Source organism: Symphalangus syndactylus, chromosome 4, assembly GCF_028878055.3.
Source record: "Symphalangus syndactylus isolate Jambi chromosome 4, NHGRI_mSymSyn1-v2.1_pri, whole genome shotgun sequence".
Taxonomy (NCBI): Eukaryota; Metazoa; Chordata; class Mammalia; order Primates; family Hylobatidae; genus Symphalangus; species Symphalangus syndactylus.
This window is the reverse complement of record NC_072426.2, coordinates 53,921,325-53,943,487: the sequence shown is the minus strand read 5'-3', so window position 1 is coordinate 53,943,487 and position 22,163 is coordinate 53,921,325. Positions and strand designations below refer to the sequence as shown.

General features: G+C 35.1%; 1 protein-coding gene across 5 annotated transcripts in view; it reads right to left on the bottom strand.

Annotated features, from left to right (window-relative positions):
* PRDM5 (PR/SET domain 5) overlaps window positions 1–22,163 on the bottom strand; it is a 224,831-nt gene that overhangs the window by 59,589 nt on the left and 143,079 nt on the right. For 4 of the 5 annotated variants that reach the window (XM_055274694.2, XM_055274695.2, XM_055274696.2 and 1 more), the window contains one exon: window positions 18,434–18,527. In XM_055274694.2, the coding sequence (XP_055130669.1) occupies window positions 18,434–18,527 (94 nt within the window). Of the gene's footprint in view, window positions 1–1,935; window positions 2,013–18,433; window positions 18,528–22,163 lie in introns of all 5 variants that reach the window. The other variant, XR_008657098.2, reaches the window with a different exon arrangement.

The window sequence follows — 22,163 nt, the reverse complement described above, 5'->3', positions numbered from 1 at the left end:
CCTCCCGGGTTCATGCCATTCTCCTGCCTCAGCCCCCCAAGTAGCTGGGACTACAGGCGCCTGCCACCACGCCCGGCTAAGTTTTTGTATTTTTAGTAGAGATGGGGTTTCACCGTGTTAGCCAGGATAGTCTTGATCTCCTGACCTCGTGATCTGCCCGCCTCAGCCTCCCAAAGTGCTGGGATTACAGGCGTGAGCCACCACGCCCGACCCAGTCAGCCTACTCTTAAGGGTGGCAATTACTCTTATCACTGATATCTACACATGTTGCCCATGAGGTCTACATAAATCACTCAGAGCACCTCTAGATGACTGGTATTTCTACCCCATGCCACCCCCCAACACTGAGCTGACATATCTGGGAAACTTGGGTAAGTTCAACTCCATTCCTTCATTCTACCCTAGAATGTACTCCAGCTCTAAAGTGCATCACCATGTAAATGGCTTTTATAAGCAATTTATTTGAAAACTATAATGCGTAGTTTGCAAATCAGCTTAGACTCTACATTAAACTTCTATCCTCTTGGTTGGAGGATGTTTAGGGCAATCCTGCCTCTCTCTTTTGGACTCCAAGGACAAAGCTATCTGATGTCCTACACAATCGGTACCTGAAGGCTACCTGTACAGTCAACATGTTAATAACTACTAAAGTCATTTTCCTAATTTGCATTTTAAAGATAAATTGTTATTCTTAGGTTTTCTTCACATTATGCATATGATATTTGCCTTCATTATTTCAAATTACTGTGTAGAATGTTTCTAGGAAATATTTTCACCTACACATAAAATGATCCTGTGGAGAACAAAAACTTATCTTCAATTTTAGTCAACTCTAAGAACACAGGTCACAGTCAGTACGTGGGCTCTGATGTACAATGTGATCCAACTTCAAATAACTACTATGTTTTAATATCTCAGGTATATTTAGACACTATCTTTATTTTGCTTAGGCTAGTCACAGTATTCAAATTCTAACATGTAAATTAATTAATCTGAAAATTAGCCAAAAAAGTAGCTAAAAACAAATCTAAATGGAAATAATAATAGCTAAAATATATGGAGTCTACTATTAGGTTCTGTTCTACAGTTCAGAATGCTTAACACACATTAGCAATTTTAATTCTTGCAACAATATTATAATCTAAGTATTCATATTCCTAGTTTACAAATCAGGAAAGTAAGGCACAGAAAGGATAAGTAACTTTCTCAAGATGACATAGCTTCTTATATAGTGGAGGCCGAGTTTGAACCCACTCTTAACCTCATGCCATCACATAAATTAGTAATATGGCTAGCATTTTGTGTAAATTGGGTTAGACTTTCTAAAGTTAATGACAAAAACTCTGCTTCTGACAATAACAGTTAACATTAACCAGATCTTTCTCGCTGGTAGATTCCAGCATTCTTTTGGTTATCAATGCTCATCAAGAAAAAGTAGGGGGCAGGTTAGGAATGTGTGCTATGTTTTAAAGCAGTTCCCAAGTGAATCCAAATACTAACATAATAATAAGCTGTGTCTTGAGAACTACATACAGGTAGTCACTTTCAACGTTTAGAAGGGAAACACAATATTGGCAAATATGACTTACTATCCTATGAGATTTAGGTATTAGATCAATAAAATAGATTTAGTGAGCACGGCAGCATAAATAATAATATTTACATGTATACATAAGAACAAAATATTTTTCATTTAACTAAAGGAAAATAGACGAGTTCTTTGCATCTGTTTCTTTAAATTATGTGCTGACACTAAATAACATTGAAAGCCACAGTGTTTTCTTTGAACAACACATCAAGGAACAAACAAAAGCATGATGGTAACTATAAAAAGTTGATTTTGGTTGATTTTTAAAGGTGCCACAAAGTGGATACTCCATGAAGCTAATGTATTCATTCATTAAATAGACTTTTTTTTTTCTTTTTAGCACATACCATCTTCTAGTTACTGTCCTGGGCTTTGAGAATGCAGTTGCAAATAGTTTCACAAAATCACTGTCTCTTCAATTTTACTAGTGTAATGAGAAAGACAAGAAAAAGTTAAAGAAAATACATAAGATAATTTCAGATGCTGATAAATTATACAAAACAAGGATATAGGTTTAAGAAAGATCCCTGGGCTGGAGAAGTGGGCAGGTGAAGGACTTAGCTAAAGTCATTAGCAAAGGCAAAATAACTGAATAAATGCAGTTCCTTAATGCCAATTTAACATTATTCAGGCAGACTTCTTGTAGCTCTTCATCTCTGAATTGGAGGTACTTTAACTTACTCGGCTTGAAGTACGTGTATCCAAATTCTCACTGCTGGAACACCCAAGATGGAAGTAGCTTAGAAGCTGCATTATTTGAAATGAGTGTGGGGGATATTCAGAAAACAGCTCTAGAAAATTGGAGCTAGCCTTCCAAAGGCAGCTAGTAGTAATGAAAGGGAACATCTGGATGCCACATGGAACACCTTACTTGACTTGAGCCCAGCCTGGCCCCAACAAGCTACCTTGAGCCTTTGACAAAGAAAATGTATTATGATGACAACCACCCACTACCAAGTATGGCTAATAACAATAGGAAAAAAATCAAATCCTATTTTAATATATGCCTTTCAGATTAAAATTTATATATGTTACCATATAGATGTTCCATATAGATGGAATATAATTTTAATTAAAGACAGCAGAAGAATTCTAGCCCTCACCAAAGGATTAACATACTGATATTAAAAGAGCGTCTTAAGAAAATTTGTGAAGGCAGTTTAGGATAACATGAATCTTACTGATTAAATGATCCTAAAGCCACATCACTGAATATCCATCTACTACTATGTAACCACCTCAATATTCAACATCTTGACACAAATCCTTTCGAAAAACTCTATGTTTACAATACATGAAATTAATAAAGAAAAATCTTGTAAATCACTTCAGTCTTGATAATCTTAAATTAGAACATGGATTTAATTTAAGAAGTGAACCTGACCACTCTAGCAGAGGCACAGAAATCAAATTTTTGTTCATGCTACTAAATACACTGAATTAATATGTTAATAATGACCATGATCAAACTTGAAGATTAAAAAATGCAACACTGTGAAGATGATAAATTATTTGTCATGTACGTATTACCACAATTTTTTTAAAAAGTGTACAGCCAATGTGCCCTATGCTTTGAAACATTTTAGGAACAAGCAGCAAAGCTTAATATGTAATATATATATATATATATATATATATTTAATTATCTGGATTAATATAAAAAGACCATTTTCCAAAAGCACTTTAATAACGTTAACTTGTCAGTTAATATATTTCGAAAACCAATGTAGATTTCAAAGAACTCATAATTCCTTGAAAATATGGAAAGATGTACACACAGAAAATGTAATTTAAAATGGAATAAAGTCAAACTCATTTATTTTCAACGAATCCAAATTAAATAATGTTTAAAGATTTTGGAACCACAGCTTTACTTCTTACTTTGAGTTTTCTAACAAAAATCACTTTTAGAGATGGCAACACTTTCAAGTGAAAAAGCAAACCTCAAAAGTGTATGTTTCATGAAAAATACCTGAGATCGTTCCACATGGTTGAACTTTAAAATATATGTATTATATGGGAATTCTTTAGAAGAACTTTACATTTTTTTCCATGAATATCAGGGGACTGGCTTATTTTGTTTTTGTAGACTAGGAAATGGTTACAAAACAGCAAACTGAATCATTCTAGATGAAATTTAAACCAAAAATCTAATTGTGAAAGCACCCCCCTATTACTTTTCCAATCCCACCATTCCAATCCGTTCAATTTATGGAGTATCTAATAAATTAGAAGTACACCATAGAGAGAAGTGAAATGCTACACTGACAAATAGGAGTAGCTTAAGTTCATTCTTGGCATCTTTCTGTAATTGAAATAGTTTTTTTCCCTGCAGCAAAAAGAGCCATGAAACCCCACCGACCTCACCAAACCCCACCTTGTTACTCTTGGAATGCTCCCATTAATCAAATTCTGAGGAATCTCACTTAACCTAAACAAGTTAAACCCAAGGACACCATCTTTGAAAGAAGGACAACAAAAACCTGAACTTGACATTAGCCCTTGAGTATTTTAGAGATCCTCTCTATTTTTAAAAGCTTAACAGAGTTTACAGTTGTAAGAAAGTGGGCAATAAAATGTAAAAATCAAATAAGAGAATCTTTACTTCCCAAAACAATTTTATCACCTGATTCAAAACAAATGGAGTCTGTTTTTCTTTTTTTTTTTTTTTTTTTTTTTTTTGAGATGGAGTCTCGCTGTCACCCAGGCTGGAGTGCAGTGGTGTGATCTCGGCTCACTGCAAGCTCCGCCTCCTGGGTTCATGCCATTCTCCTGCCTCAGCCTCCTGAGTAGTTGGGACTACAGGCACCCACCACCACGCCTGGCTAATTTTTGTATTTTTAGTAGAGATGGGGTTTCACTGTGTTAGCCAGGATGGTCTCGATCTCCTGACCTCGTGATCCGCCCACCTCGGCCTCCCAAAGTGCTGGGATTACAGGCGTGAGCCACCGCGCCCGGCCCGAGTCTGTTTTTCAAAATCTATTTCTTTAAACGATGCATTATTTTCCTTAAGAATCTTACAGTCACAGTATCCCTCCCTCATTTCTGAAGAGATGCCAACTCAAAGGACATGGGGTTCATTGGGAAGAAGGAAAAAAAAAGGAGAGCCACGTGCTTACGAACTTTTCAATCGGAAATCATAAAAAGCCAGATTGGGTGGATTTATTGAGGGCAAAACAAAAAGTGAATTTTACTGATGCAAATTTTTTTAAAAAAGAATACGAGATGCAGAATGAAAAGAGGTGAGTTAATGAAGCAAAAGTAAAAGATTCCCTACTCAGGATGCCCTTGCTTCAGCCAACCAGGAGTACAAATTACCCCCATTACATGTGACTTGTCTAAGGAAGCAAGACGACAGACAATAAAGGGTCTTGATTTGAGTGCTAGCAAAAGCGAGGGGACTGTTCCACAAACAGCAGAAAGATCTGAACAATCCAGACACTGGCCAAGTTTTCAAGGTTCCGATCCACAAAGAAAAACTCTTCCATGAGTGTTCCACACTGCTATGGTAGGGAACAATTTAAGTCAAGGAAAGAGTGTTCTTAATGATTGATCTGGTTTTGTTGTTAGGGAGTCAGAATTTGGTGAGAAAATTATTAATCATTTCACCCAGTAGTTTTCTATTTTTAGGAATTTCTACCAAAGTTTTATTTAACCCAATATTTATGAGCATAGTTGGTGAACCGTGGTCATGGAGTAACTAAGCAGTTAAACCTTAGGTGCCTGTACAAAGAGGAGTTTCCTAGAAATAGTGCCAGCGAGGAAGTATCAAGAGTATGTAACGTTGAGTAGCAAGAAACCCATAAAATTATTCTCTCTCCCATAAAACTAGAGAAGATATAAAACCTTCCCCAGCCTAGAAGCATAGTGCCAATTTGCAGAAAAACAACACAGAGAGTTATTCTTGGGTGGAAAAATGGTAGCAACAGCAGAAGAAAGCACAAATTAGGGGAAATCAAATCTTCTTTTATTTTCTAAAGGAAAAATGTTGGTGATGCAAGTTTAATAGAGGTATGCTATTAATATTATCTAATAATTTACCAATAGATAAAGCTGTTCAAACAGTTGATGTAAACTGTGGCCTAGGCCATATTCATTTTTGAGGACTCTAGTATATCAAAAAAATGAAGAAATGATAAAAATATGAACTATGTAAATGACAGTATATTTTAAATGATCTATCTTATTAGTCTCTGTGATGATATTATTAATTCATTTGGTTATTGTTCATAGCATTATATTCCAGGACAAATGTCACTCCCTCACTTTTCACTCTGTGCCCCTTAATCCAACCTATGACAAACTTTGACATAGCACTATAATTTTTACATTAAAAAATTAGGGCCTTTGATATTTTTGAAGAAAGAAAAAATAGATAAATCATATTACTAATGAAAGCCAAAATGAATGTCTGTCTCTTAAGTTGTTAGATACACTTGTCATTGACCCAAAATCAACTGAGTAGGAGCTGAGTATGGAAAAAAAACCAGTGGAAGGAAAGGTACATTCCATTGATGTGGTTGTGGATCAGAAATTATTTAAAGTGTCAACATAACACTGAGACATCTAAAAACATGCAGTTCAAGACTTTGCTTATAAGAAAATTCCATTCAAACATTTCTTGGGGAAAACCTGAAGCTTTTGAAGTGTGATGCTAAGGAAATAATTTATTTCTATGTCAATTCTACTCAACGTTTCTGTTAACTCTTAGATTATCTGCAGGTAAGAGAATGTTTGATTTGGTTTAATGTTAGTAATGAGACACTTAGAAAATAAATATAGCAAAATAAGTTCTCTCTCAACGTATGGAGGTCATCTAATTCTTATTAAAAATGTGTTAAAATGTTGTTTTAAAATGTTTACATTTTCATTTGTGTTTATAATTCAGTAATCATCTAATTTTTTAATAATTTTATTATTGCTCTATAATTGCTTATAATTAGTAAAAGCTATTGTTTTTATAATGTTGGACAAATATTCTAAAAAGAATAAATTATTTCCTTTAAAAAAGCATTCAAGAAAAAAGAAAAACAGTGGCTAAAATCCAAATACGATCAAATAATAATATACTGATTCTTTATTTCTAAGCTGATCACAGGTATTTATCCAAAAAATTACATATTTCCTAAGACAGTGATTTATTACTATATTCAAATAACAATGTGCAAGCAAGCCTAGAACAGAAGGGCCTACACAGCCGGTATCTATTAACACAGAAAGCTGGTTGGAACTGTAGGCAAGTAATTAACCTTCTGGCCCAGAGCTTTAAAAACCCAAAAGCAGTTCCTAGAATTTCTTCCATAATTTATGAACAACTGATGGAATTCATGTCACAGTCCGTGGATTCCCTTGCTGAATTAACCTCAGCTCTCACTGACCCTAAGAAGCTATAAACCAACAGGAGACTGTGCTCTACTATTTCAGCTGACCCACAGAGTGCCATCTCTGTTGTTCTAGCATAGGAAGCCAGATGATAAATTACAGAGCCACCCGCCAGGCACAATCCTGAACATTCCCCTTCAATGAAGATGACAGCAACACACTGTACATGCACATTCACGCACCCCAAATCAGCCCTGTTTGACAGCAAACCCTCATCTACATTCTATAGATGATCTATATTCTGCAGCTAAAGTTTATGAAAAGATAAGCATAATGACACTGGGAATAGAGGGTCAAACACTGTATCAAGGGAGTATGAATACCTGTGACTAAATACAGAAACAAACACATCAGCAATGTTAGCAGCAATAGCTCACGGTATCACATGCTTACATTGTGCAGACACTATGCAAAGTTATTTATATCTTCATTTGTTCCTCAAAACAATACTATGCAGTTGGGACTTTTTTTTTCTTTTCTTTTTCTTTTTTTTTTAGACAGAGTTTCACTCTATCACCCAGGCTGGAGTGCAATGGCACAATCTCAGCTCACTGCAACCTCCACCACCTGGGTTCAAGCGATTCTCCTGCCTCAGCCTCATGAGTAGCTGGGATTACAGGTGTGCACCACCACGCCCAGCTAATTTTTGTATTTTTAGTAGAGATAGGGTTTCACCACATTGGCCAGACTGGTTTCGAACACCTGACCTTGGGTAATCCCCTGCCTCGGCCTCCCAAAGTGTTGGGATTACAGGCGTGAGCTACCGCACCTGGCTGGGACTATTATTATTCCATTTATCAGAGATGAGGAAACTAAGCTTCAAGGAAATTAGCCAACTCATTAATGTTCACTCAAGAAGGAAATAAATAGAATGGAGTTTGAAGCCCATAATCTGACTCCAGAATCAATACTCTGGATATAAAGGTGGCATTAAATAACAATGTATTACAAATACTAATTTTACTGTAGGAAAGTTTCTCCGTAGCTGGAGTTAAGTTCTCAGTTGACCATAGGTAACAAACTATAGTTTATATGTTAAAGTTATCTTCAATTGGTTGATACATCAACAAGAAAATGTTGTCAAACATGATGAAAGGAGTGTATGTAATTCTATGGTATGTTCAAGAGTAACAGCAGGGGTCAGAAGGTATGTCAAAGAATAAGAAATAAAAATATCAGCAATGTGATATATTGGAAAAAGTTTAAGCCTCGGTTTAGTTCTAGCTGAATCACATACAAGTTTTATGACCTTAGGCAAATCATTGCACTTTGCTGGGCATTAGTTCAAATAAGAGGCTTGAACTAGATTTCTGAAACTCCTTTCTATTCTAAAGGCAAGAATACTATTTTTTTATTCTAAAAAAGAAGATGCCTTGTGCACACTTGCCACATTCTCATTCTAATTACCAAACTGTGCAGAATGAATGGACTTTAGAAGGCAGATACAAGATTTATGAAAAATAACATTTTCAAAGTTAATGGAAAAAACAGTCTTGTTGACTACAGAATGGTGGTAATGGGAAGAAGAGGGGAGAAGGAGGATGCAGAGCAGAACGAAGGGGAAGCAAGGATACAACCAGTTGGTTATTTAAGGTAGTGAAGGATAAAATCAATCATAAAATGAAGGAATTGAAGGATGTTTTTAATTTTAGACACTATCAACAAAAAATAAAAACATAAATACTAAAATTCCTCCCACAACTAACAGGTAATAATCCGATAGCTAATTTATCACTGTCTTGTAGAATGACCATTAGTCATGAGCCAATTAACAAAAACACTTGTTTTAAAAAAATTGATATGTATGAAGGAGACTGCCTTTAATGTTCCATAAAAGAATACTGTCACTGTACTGGACAGGAAATGTTGAAAAACACCAACTGGCAAATTGGAAGGAAAAAAACCATAAACTGGAGTCTTATTTCCTCTTCATAAAACTGAGTGTTATTTGATATCATAAAAAAGAGATCTGATTTCCCAAATTATTGATGGACAGTTTGAATACTATAAAAACAAAATTAAACTGACCCCTTCAGGCATACTTGGTATGGGATTAAAAGACTAACTCCATAAAAATCTCATCACATTGCAGTATATTCAAAGGTCCAACTGCCAATCAGTAACCATTTCCTAGAAATAAAAAAAGGGAAATTTAGTAAATATAATTTAATCATTATTTCCTCTGTATGTCACTGCCCACTATAAAGCTGACTAGGAGAAAATGAACAAGTGAATGTGTGATACGGTTTGGCTGTGTCCTCACCCAAATCTCAAATTGTAGCTCCCATAATTCCCATGTATCATGGGAGGGACCCGGTGGGAAATAATTGAATCACAGGGTGATCTTTGCTGTGCTGTTCTTATGATAGTGAACAAATGTCACAAAATCTGATGGCTTTATAAAGGGGAGTTCCCCTGCACATGCTTTGTTGCCTGCCGCCATGTAAAATGTAAACTTTGCTTCTTCTTTGCCTTCTGCCATGATTGTGAGGCCTCCTCAGCCATGTGGAACTGTGAGTCCATTCAACCTCTTTCCTCTATAAGTTACCCAGTCTTGAGTATATCTTTAATAGCAGGGTGAGAACAGACTAAAACAATGTGAAAAGATCAAACAATAAATAAAATCATAATTTGGCTCTAAAGCATAAAACTTTTATAGTACTAAAATGATATAAGACTTTTATTTCCTCATCTTTTATACTGGGGGACTTATAGAATTTCTGTAATTCTTGTGGTAATTATAATAGCTATATAGAAAAAAAAAGAGATAACTTTAACAGAATTTGAAGTCAAAAGACTTGTGTTTTATTACCTTGATAGTGAATAGGTCATTTGCTTCTCTGAATCTGAGCTTCCTCATCTAGAAAATGAGAATGGTCCTAGAAATGGCTGAATCCTTTCAATGGCTGTGAAAGGATTAATTTAGATACTATATTTGAGAGAACGTTCCTTTTTCAACAAATTTAAAGATTAAAGAGGTGAGTCTGATCTGCCCTGTCCTTCAGCTTAGAATCTAGATGGGAAACTGATAAGCAAAGTACAGTGTGTATAGCTGAAAAAAGGTATTTATATATAATAAACAATGAGAGCCCTCAGATCTCTACTAGATGAGATTTGCTACACAACTGCAAAAGACTATAATGTACTACATAATTGTTTGTTATTATTCCAGCTGCAGTAGCATAGACTCGCCCTCGTCAAACAAAACAGATAGGGCATTTGTCAGGACCCATTTCCTCTACATTCTTTCTAATGAGAAACTTTAAAAACTAGGAAACTCCAAGCTGAAATCAAACAGTAAGTTTGGTGCTGGTCGACCACATGTTGTTCTTTATTTCCTCATTTAAGCACTGTAACTTTATGAGCACTAGTGAGTTAGATCTTGAACCATGTTATTAATGATCATTTTTATACAGTTTGTTTTCCCACCAATTACATGACAAAGCAACAGGATAAAAAATGGAAAGGAAAGCAAATGTGGGTGGGCCCAGCTCATAGATTGGGAAGTGTAGCATTTTCTTCTTTAATGCCAGCACTTCTCAAAGTGAATAATACGGACTGTTGTAAGTAGTATATGAAAAAATGATTTTATGCAACTAAATTTGTATTCAAATCTGGAACTTCTCACTCTGAACCCATGCATCCTTTTTTACTATCATACAGGTATTGCAACCCACTTGTAAGTTATTTTATCTATTGAACAAGCATTCACAAGTTCTCTTTCTAAGCCAGGCAGTGCACTGAATGGTAAAAAGTAAGGTATCAGTTATGGGCATGGCCCTAAGAAAACCGAGGACCCACAGACTACGGAAGATGGCCACAGGTGCAGGCAATCAGAAGTGGGCTGTGCTGAGGAGAGTAAAGGAGCATGGATATGCTGACCTAACAAGGCAGGGGTAGGGAACAGGTCAGGGAACACATCAAGGAGAAAGTAACACATAATTGGAGACTGGAGAAAAGCGAAAGGCCAGTAAGCAGCCTGGAATGTAAACAGTGAGGGGTCGGTAGTTGATAAGTCTCATGAGAAAAGTCTAGGTCATTCATTTTGTACAAGGCAAGGGGAAGCCACTGAAAGGTTTTAAGTAGGATAATAAAATGACCCAGTGAGCCTTTTTATCAATTCTTTAAGCCTTCTTTTCTAAGGCTTACAAATACTTTCCAGTGCATTTCAAAGAAAATGTCTGAAAAACCCATGACAACGGCAAATTTTGTGGGATTCCTTTTTTAAGGAGACGAATCTAACATCTTCAAGAAGGATGAAGCATGAAATAATGACATTCAGCTTCTTCAGAAGACTGCTTCTCTAAGCAGTATAACTGTAAGAAAACAAAAACAAAACAACAAAACGTCTGTTTATATTTAGGGAATAGAAGTCTTCCTGCTGAAAGAATCGGGCTCTGGTGGAGATGTGCACAAGACTTAAGCTATGAAGCTAGATGTTAAAGGAACAATTTTCTGATCCACTTAAGTGGCAACTGCATCTACACGGTTGCTCTCATTGGAATAAAACATCCCTATTTATTTGTTTATTTATTTGTTTAGTTTTTGAGGTAGAGTCTCGTTCTGTCGCCCAGGCTGGAGTGCAGTGGCGTGATCTTGGTTCACTGCAACCTCTGCCTTCCAGGTCCAAGTGATTCTCCCACCTCAGCCTCCCAAGTAGCTGGGATTACAGACACCCATCACCACGGCTAATTTTTGTATTTTTAGTAGAGACGGGGTTTTGCCACATTGGCCAGGCTGGTCTCAAACTCCTGACTTCAGGTGATCTGCCCACCTCAACCTCCCAAAGTGCTGAGATTACAGGCGTGAGCCACCGCACCCAACCCCTATTTATTTTTAAATATGAAAATTTCAAACATGAGGAAATGTTGAAAGAATAGTACAGTGAACACTGTATAAACTCACTTAGGTTTAATATTTATTAACATTTCACCAAATTTGCTTTCTCCTTCTCATTTCTCTTTTTTAACATGTATTTTTATATGCACTTCTTCCTGGTCCATTTGAGAATAAGATGCAGAGAAGTTTCACACCTAAGTATTTTAGCACAAATCTTATAATAACAGTTACCTGCACAATCATGATATACATACTAAATATTTGTATTATACAAGAGAAATTATTATAAAATTAGAAAACAGAAAATCATAAAAAAATTAAAACTAACCATATTTATGACATATAGAAATAAAAGCAGTTAATAATTTAGTAGATAACTTTTCAATTTTTTAAATACAAATGCTTTATTCTTACAAAAATATATCCTTCTGTTTTTGTAACTTATCTTTCTCATTTCTTTTCATGTTAGTTAGTATATATCCATATCACTTTTATTACCTATATAATATTCCAATTTATGGATATACTGTAAATTATGAGTTCTTTCAATGTTAAATATGTAGGATCTTTTCCAATTTTTTGCCATTATAAACAGTTTTTCAAGGGACATAACAATGTTCTTTTTATAAAACAAACATTATTGCCCATAACCTCTTTTCAGACTTAGGAATCAAGCATACTTTGGATTTATGCCTAATAAATTAGGCAGTATAAATATTAAAAGCCAAGGATAAGTTTTTAAATGGCAAGGTGAACAATTTATCAAGTGTATTTTGGAGGTTACTACAGTTTAATTTCAAGGAAAAAATTGGTGGGACACACACAGTTCAGAATTTTAAATACCACCAAAAATATTTTTTCAACTGAGTTATCATTTAAACATGTATTAAGAAGAATGCTTAGCCTTTTTTTAAAAAAAAGTCTTAGTTAATCAGGAACATAGCCATCTAAAATGCATTTTCCCCAAATTAATATATTATGAAAATTCCATGATTTTAAGTATGCCAAACACCATGATATTAAGTTAATTCCTTACCAATAGTCAACCAAGATTATATCTACAAAACTAAGTTATGAAAATTTCAGCATGTTCAACAATTTAAGATCTTGATAAAGCTGGAAGAAATAAAAGGGAAAGGTATTGAACATGAAAATTCTCAATATGATGTCCTATAAATAAACCTAAGAAGAAAAGCAGAAAATAATATAAGAGGTTATATCATTCAGTAAAGGCTTGCCATGGTATATTAATAAACACAATTCATTTAACTTTGGAAAAGTACTCTTAACAAGGAGTGATATTATAGAAGAATTTTAGAAATTTTACTTATGACAATGAACTGGCCATTGACTATGAACTAGCACTAAGTATTTTACATACATGATTTCATTTATTCTTCACAAAAATGTACAATGTAAAATGGGACTTAGAGACATGAAGAAATTAACTCAAAAGTATATGACTAGCTAGTGGTGGGGGGCTAGGGTTTGAACTCAAGCCAGCTGTCCCAAAGCCCCTGCTCTTTCCATTATGCAAGACTGACTTCTATGGCAGAGGAGAGTATAACAGGAAACACACTGAGACCTGTTTCTACTAATCACGGCAACTCTCTAGGCGGGAAAAGTTATTTAATCTCATCAGAACTCAGAGTCCCCTGAACCCTGACTACAAAATTTCAAATATCAGCAAAAACCTGACTGATAGGATGATCTTTTATCAAATTTCTATCTTTTGCTATCTGCAGGCAGGTTTTGGAGTTGAGTTCTAGACTATATCTACAAGTCCAACTTTAGAAAGCCTTAATGTTTTTCTATCATAGTCGTAAACATAATAATATCAGCCCAACAATGACCAGTTCCTATGCAAAAGTAGAGTCAAAGTTGGCAGACCTACTCATCAACTGACTTTTGCAGCAAAGGCAATGCCAATGGACATTAACGTTGCAGCGGCAGTGGCAGCAGTGGCAAAAGCTTGAAAATTTATTATCAGGAATGCCACAGCAACAGTTGGAAGCAATACCAGTCTGAGAAATCAAGTGAGAGAAATGGCCCGAGTTAAACAGAATGGCCTCTGTCAGCTGGGCTCTTATTTACATGAGCCAACACATATTTCACACGAATTGCTTTTCCCTAGGTATTTATCATTGGCCAGGGGGCCCTTCAAGAGTATTTGTTCCGTAAATATGGCCTGAGTACTCCTGGGAATCACCAAGACTCTTTACAAGGTCTGCAAGGTCAAAACTACTTTCATAATATTACTATTACGTTATTTGTCTTTTTCACCATGTTGACATTCACACTAATGGTATAAAAGTAGTGGTGAGTAAAACTGGTAACTGCTAGTGACCTCAATTTGTAATGCTAGTCACTGTAGCCTTCACAGCCACAAACTCACAGCAGATATAAATGGCAGTTTCACTTGAGAACATCTGTGATAAAGTAAAACATATTAATTTTATTAAGTTCTAACCTTTGTGTATCATCTTTTTAATATTTGAAATTAAGCTGAAAGCACTTGTAACGCATGCTGATGTATGAAAGTTGTCTCAAGGAAAAGCACTTGTGTGATTGAGTTGCAAGCTGACATGGCAGTTTTTTTCATGGAACATCATTTTTATATGAAACAAAATGACTAATAGACAAATTATGGTTATTAAACATTTTGTGAACATTTGTTCTTTGCATATAAAAGAAGTGAGCCTGTCATTGAAAAAAATAAAGAAAAAAGGAAATGATAGGAATTCTCAGGAAATATAGGAATTATAGCAGTCAAGTAAAATTTAGAATGCTCTCAAGTGCTTGAAGGCTTCTGAATATTTAGGCTATTTAATGAGATCAGCTATGATATTAACATATTATCCCCTGAATAAGATAAAACGTTCTTCCTCTAAGTAAAGTAAAACATAAAAGATCTGCATAACTTAGTGAGCCAATATTTCCTAAGTTACCTGTAACATGATGATGTTACGGAATCATGCATGGGTCAAAGATCATTCGAAGTGCAACACAGTCCAACTGATTTTACTGTCACAGAATAGGCAAAGCTCACTGAGATAATTTTAGGTTCCACACAACAATAAGCCTTTAAAAACACTAGCCCTTTTTGTTTTAGTGTAGTAATAATGTCCAAGGTAATATCATCCACTGTAATAACATCCAAAATTATTTGACAACTATTAAAATGCTTTTCCCTTCTAACTACATATCCATGAGGCCAGATTTTTTTTAAATTCTGCAATCAAAAGAACATATTGCAGCAGGATGAGTGAAGAAACAGATATGAGAATCTAGCTGTCTCCTCTTAAACCAGACAGACTTTCAGAAATGTAAAACAACTTCTCTTTTCACACTAAATGATTTCTAGTTTAGCAAATGCAAGTACTTGCTATAAAAATATGTATGCTAACATGTAATGGGTAATATTGTTATTTTTAGTAAATTAACAAGTAAACATTTTTAAATTTTCTAATATGGTAAACAGCTTTAATTTCTAATATGGCAAATAGTTATAGATATAACCTACATAAACAAAAGCTTTCCAGAATCCTCGATTATTTTTAAGAATGGTACAGAGTGATGAGGCCACAACATGAGCATCACTGATCCAAAGAACACTGCTCCACAGAGGAGCTGTCCTCTCCTGACTGTCCCCACCCTGCCTTCAGTCATGGTCCTCGCCGCTTCATTGTGTCCTCCCTAAATAATGTACAACTAAATACTTCTTGACGAATAGGTCGTGACCGTCACCTTGATCATGTGATAGCACACCCATAAACTGCTACACCTAGCACTGAAAAACAGCTGAATACAACCAGGTGACTTCATAAGGAAAAGTAACACAGGGAGAAGAAAACACTGAATTTACAGAATCAAAACATTAGGAGCTCTGCTGTCGTACTAGTGAAATAACGGCATAAAACTGTGTGATTACTGAACCAGGCTGTAGCCTGGGAGGGCAAATGGATGCTTATCATTCGAGGGACGGGACAAAGCAAATAAAAGGGAAGCGAAAGCATCATTTGTCCATGCAGGAAAACAAATTTGTGCCAGGGCTGTTATGGAGGCCCAGACGCCAGCCACCAACCACTTCCAACACAACCCCAGCCACGCTGCTAGGCAGTGGTCACTGAGGGCATAGGCTTGACATTAAAATAACCAAAAGAAGAACTGTAAAATGAGAAAGTATAGTAAGTTTTATTTTAGACAGAAATATCTGGTTATAAGTAAATAACTAGATAGACAATTAGAATTATAGCTTCTGTGTGGACATACAAACACATACACCACTTTCTCCTTCTCTGTCTCTCTCTCTCTTTCTCTCTCTCTCTCTATATATATATACACATATGATGTAGTAATATATATTACTATATATAAATATATATATTTATATATGACATGTGTGTATATATGTATATGTGTATATATATATATAGACAAACACATACATATAATTTCTTTATCTATCTATCAATCAAATTGTATGTGTTGGTTCATTGTGCCTTACCACTGCTGTCCGAATTTAGATGACCAGTTCTCTTGATCAGAAGCCAAATTTAATAGGCCAGAATCTATACAACAATTTGGCCCAGACTCATGTACACAATAAATAACCAAATGATACATAAAGTGATTTGGAGTGTAGAATATACTTTAAATTATACATAATATAGAACATAAGACAACAAAAACCATGACATATACTTAATAATTTTATCAGAGAGAATTCTTGGAACTCTAAAAATCCTCTTATTATTGTAATTTTATGGACGATAATAATAATTAAAATTTTAGGAGCAATTACTAGTGTAAGTGCTTTATTCTTCTCCACTGCCTAGCCATACTATAAGTAAAATAAAATATAGGCATACAATATCCTCTAGGATGGAATTATTTTGAATAACCAAGGGTTCTACTGGACTGGGTTCATCTTTTCTGTGCTGGTAGCTATATCTTAATGCATTCTGAACAATGTAAGTTCCCGCCTTTTAAAAACACACTATACCAAACATAACACAATTACATCATGTCTTGGGGCATTACCATAAACTGACTATTCTGATATGTACATATAATACATGTTTCCTATTCTTTACTTGCCCTCCTTTCGTACACAAATTATATGTACATGCACACTAATACAGCATGATATCTGCTAGGCAAACTAAGTCTAAGTACGGCACAAAGATATCTTCTAAGAATTACTGATATCAGAGTGAAGGGCTGTTGATTTCTCTCCTGCCCCTACTCCATCCTACTCCATACAGCCACAAATACACATAAAAGAGGGCTGCCCAGTGACATCAAAGATTACACCACTAGACTGCAGCGCTAGCCAGGAACTTCAAAACTCTCTCTGTTCACTCTTCATTAGTTCCTTACTTATGTACCATCAGTACCTGGTGCCACTGGCCGTTGGCACAATTTTAAGTACACCTGCCCTCAACATGGTTCTCTGCTTCTCATTCCTATGTGCTGCCCTCTGCTTTTCATTTTGCGGCTCTCTGCTTCTGCAACACTTGATCCCAAAAGCCTCACTTTCTCTAGATGACTTCTAATTAAGAAAAATCTTCCTTTTCTTCTTTAGAGCACCCATTATTCCACAGCTATCTGTTCTTGGTTATGTGTTTCATTTAAAAGTATTTAAGTACCTATTCTAAGATAACAAATACCAAGCTGACCATATGTCTTTAAGTTTTAGTCAGAAAATTAAAAATTATGCTCCAAGGGTGTCCCTTCCTCCACCTATATCTAATATTCACTGTATTGATTCTTTGGCCTACTTTAACATTTCTCCATTGACAATACAGTTGTTATGCTAGACATTGAGCTAGGTACTGGGGATACAAAGGTAGAGAAAGTCATATACTACCGCCCTTGAAGAGGAAGCTTCAGCTGTATAATCCAGTCACATAGTTATCCATGTAATTAGAGTCTAGGTACTGAAAAAAGTTTTCAGACTAATGTAAAATCATCTGGTTATCAATATTAATAGTATTCTTTCAAGTCTTTTTCAAGGGCTTATCTACATGATAGGTAGAATCCAGACAAGGTTCTTTCAAGTATATTTAGTTGTTCATTCACCCTTCACTAGGGCACAGCTTTCTTTCATTGGAGAAATTACACAGGAAGTGGTTAAGAAAAGAAGGGGACCTTTAGGAAGCAATCCGTGGCATAACAGATATTACATTCACATCACCCCCCTGGTATCCAATAAAATCCTACAGCATTCAAGCAACATTCCAAGGTAAAAAGGCCACATTTGACATGGGTTACAGGAGGGATTATAAATCAAGTTGACGCCCTTAACTATCTATAAAAAGTGAAACTGTTATTCTCTAATTCCATCCACTAGAATCATATAGAAGTTAAACACAGTTATATCACAACCAAACATTAAAAACATTATTTCCACTTTAGATGTTTTACTTAGTTTAAGAAAATATACTCATTCCAAATTCTTCTAGATGAAAAAACTGGATTGTACAATGCTTTAAGAGAGAGAAAACAGCCAAGATTAATTCTTAATCTGGAAGATATTTGTATTATTACAATATTTCCTGTCTTGGAAGCATGTGATTTCTCTAAGTGGTTTTTTCACTAGTCTAATTACAATCTCCATACCTGTGTGGCTCCGGATATGAACTCTAAGTGTACCACTGCTGGCAAATTTCTGACCACAATATGGACAGATTTTCTCCTTTTCTCCTGTATGTGTCTAAAAGGAAAGGGATAAAAAGGCTAAGGATAAATACAAAGAATTAGGTAAAGATGATTAAATGCCTCTGACAACAGTAAATCCTTATTTTCTAGGATTACATTTCATTAAAATGATTTAATTTCACAATGAGATTTTAAACAATTTATGATGGATATTCCCATTGGCTCAAAAAAAATGCCTTAGAATCATGCATTAGTGTTAATTTCAAAATTGTTCTGCAGTTTACTTTTTTAAGCCCTCATGGAGCCCCAACTAAAAATGATTAAATTATACAAACCAGTATATTCTAGCAAAACCACATAATCAAAATAGGGCTATAGCTACCCTTCCCAGCTGCCAAGAAACACTTCATTTGAAGCATTTTTCACATTCTTTGTGTGTATTTAACTCTTGAGGACAGAATTAATCTTAATAAAGTCATCTATTACTTGTGTTATGATGTTTGACTAGACTGGTTTTACTGCAAAGCAAAAAGGAATATAAATCTGATTTGACCTTTAAAATCAGCAGGTGGTAACTGAGCAGTCAATTTGAAAGCATATTTCTGCCCTCAACATGCCTTTAATCTAGGCATAAACAATCACACAAGGAAAGGTGAATAAGTATAGTTAAAAGCAAGTTTCGATAAATGCTGGAGAGTTCAAAGAGAAAAGAATGACCCCTCCCCAAAAGAGGAGGGAGACAGAGCATTTTAAACTGGCCCTACGGTCTCATTAGGAGACCAGTTTTGCTCCCAACATAAAAACAGATAATTCCAATAAATGAAGGGTCAGAGCTATTTCTCAAGTCCCAGTGTTTCTCAAACTTAAGAGATCAGAGAAAAAGGGAGGGGAAAGCAATTCCTTCAGGTATGTACACATCCTTTCTAAGACTACTTTTAGAATTTTTTTCAGTGTAACCTAAAAATTAATAAAAGTATTAATTTTATCATCTAGGTTATGGTCATCTAAGTTATAATCACAAAACAGAGCTTCCAGGGCCTGTGTTTGCCTTTGTTCTTAAGAACAAATTACTGACAAGTAGTATTTGAACTGACATAGACTAATGAAAAAAGAATAGAAAAAGGTTTTTTAAATGACGTTTCTCAGAAGAGAACACTGGCTGTCATAGAGAAGAAGGAGTGGGGCAATTACCTCATCACCTGACAACATCAAAGAACCATCACCATAGCAAAACATTTTCATCTTCCATATTAAATTGTTAACATTAACGTAATTGACTTTGCAGCCTTATTATTTAATTTGTGAATTTGCATTTTGTATTAAAATGTTTATTTGGATATGTACTATTACATTTATAATTTTTAAAGAGCGATAAACTAAAGACCTTAGTCAGTATCAGTGTCTTTTGATTTTTTTTCCTTGAAACAATTTATATTATACTCAAGTTTGAAAAACACAGTCGGATCAACTACCATGCTAGCCAACAACACTGTGTAAAACAAGCGTCTCCTGGATTTTGTATTTGGCAAGCACTTAACTTTCCATTTTTACTACAAGCTGATATACAAAATAGTTATTTATCTTTACATTTCAGTAAGAGCCTTTTCTCCCCTGGTCCACATTATGGTTCAATCTAAAGTAAAATATATAACATTTTAACTTATAACAGACCTCTCTTCTTTCCATTCCCTGACAGAAGAGGCAAAATATGCCAATTTGTCCTTCATTAGTGTAAGGTTGTTTAGAAATTATATATACATATCTATTGTTATAGCACTGAATTATTCCAAACAGGTAATTACTAATTTATTTGTAATTTATTTATAAAATCACAGCATTTCTTTTGCTGCTATGTATTTCATTGTTCATTTATGTGACTGCCATTGGTTCCAAACTGAAGAAGTTCCAAACTAAAGGATATTAGGGTTATAGTAATGAAAAAAATTAAAATATTCCTTTCATTTAACTCAAAAATATATCTATTATTAGGTTCCAATTTTGGTTAGCTAGTTTCAAAAGACATTAAAGGTATAATACTAAACTACCTTAAATATGAACAAGAAAGCATGGAAACAGCTCACTTTAAGAATACTGAATAAATTTATGAGATGAAAATGAGCAATACACTACAAATATACTGTGTGACTATTATTGCAAAGTAATCTCTCTTGAAAGCTCACTATACTTTTCCTTTATTTATTGAAAGTCGACAAAAAAAATGTGTTAAATTCATGCAAAAAGTAATTCAAGCAAAGAAAGTTGAAAGACTAGTTTATTCAGAGAGCTAAAAAAAACAGATAATATCATTATTACTCAGCATTAAAAATACAGGAACTCATATACCCTAGATGTGATTATTATATACTGAATACCTGTATCAAAATACAATATCTCAGGCTGGGCACAGTGGCTTATGCCTATAATCCCAGAACTTTGAGAACCCAAGGCGGGCACATCACTTGAGGTCAAGAGTTCAAGGCCAGCCTGGCCAGCATGGTGAAACCCCATCTCTACTAAAAATACAAAAAGTTAGTCAGGCGTGGTAGCAGGCACCTATAATCCTAGCTACTTGGGGGGTTGAGGCTCAAGAATTGCTTGAACCCAGGAGGCACAGGTTGCGGAGAGCCGAGATGGCACCACTGCACTCCAGCCTGGGTGACGGAGTGAGACTCTGACTCAAACAAACAAACTATATATATATATATAAAATATCTCCTGTATTTAACTGTATCTACTATGTACCCATAAAAATTAAATATTAAAAAAATACAGGAAAAGAAAGTTACTCAATTCAGTCCTTTTGAAACAGTTGTATTAAGGATAGATAAGATAGATATGATACTGAAGCAGGAGTTATTTCTTCACATTCATTCAGTATCACATACTAATGGCAGAAAATTACCATACTTCATGGTTACTTCTAAAGTTAACACTGCCTGAGTGCAGTGGCTCATGCCTGTAATTCCAGCACTTTCAGAGGAGGATAGCTTGAGCCCAGGAGTTCAAGACCATAATGGGCAACACAGCAAGACCCTGTCTCTACAAAAATTTAAAAAAATTAGCTGGGCATGGTGAGACATGACTAGTCTCAGCTACTTGGGAGGTTTCGACAGAAGGATCACTTGAGCCCAGGTGTTCAGTTCAAGGGTACAGTAAGCTATGATGACACCACTGCACTACAGCCTGGCAAAAGAGCGAGACTGTCTCCAAAATAAGGAAAAAAGTTAACATTAAAACCTTTAAGTGTATTTGTTACAATACAAATTTTACTATTTAAAATACATACTTTAAGATGCATTATTGAGCAAGTAAAAAATAAACTTGATTCCCTTGAGGTAATGACCCAAGTAGCATAAGACACACACACAAAAATCTCCAAATCACTATATGAACATTTTCTTTGAGTTAGGCAAATATTAATCAAGTCCCCATTCTGTACCAGAAACTTCCCTATGCTCTAGAGAGGTAGGATCAAAGACTATCCCAATAACAAAAGGGCTCAGTCTATTAACTTGCCAATAAACATAAGAATTCACTTTGAAATATAAAATTATTAAAGTACTACTCATATTTCTTAGAAAGAAACAGCCTACATTAATCCAAAAATATATAAAAATTGATAAGCTCCTGCTCATTGAGTACTTTTTAGAAGCCACCTATCAGCAAAGCTATGGGTTATGAAGAGTCTACA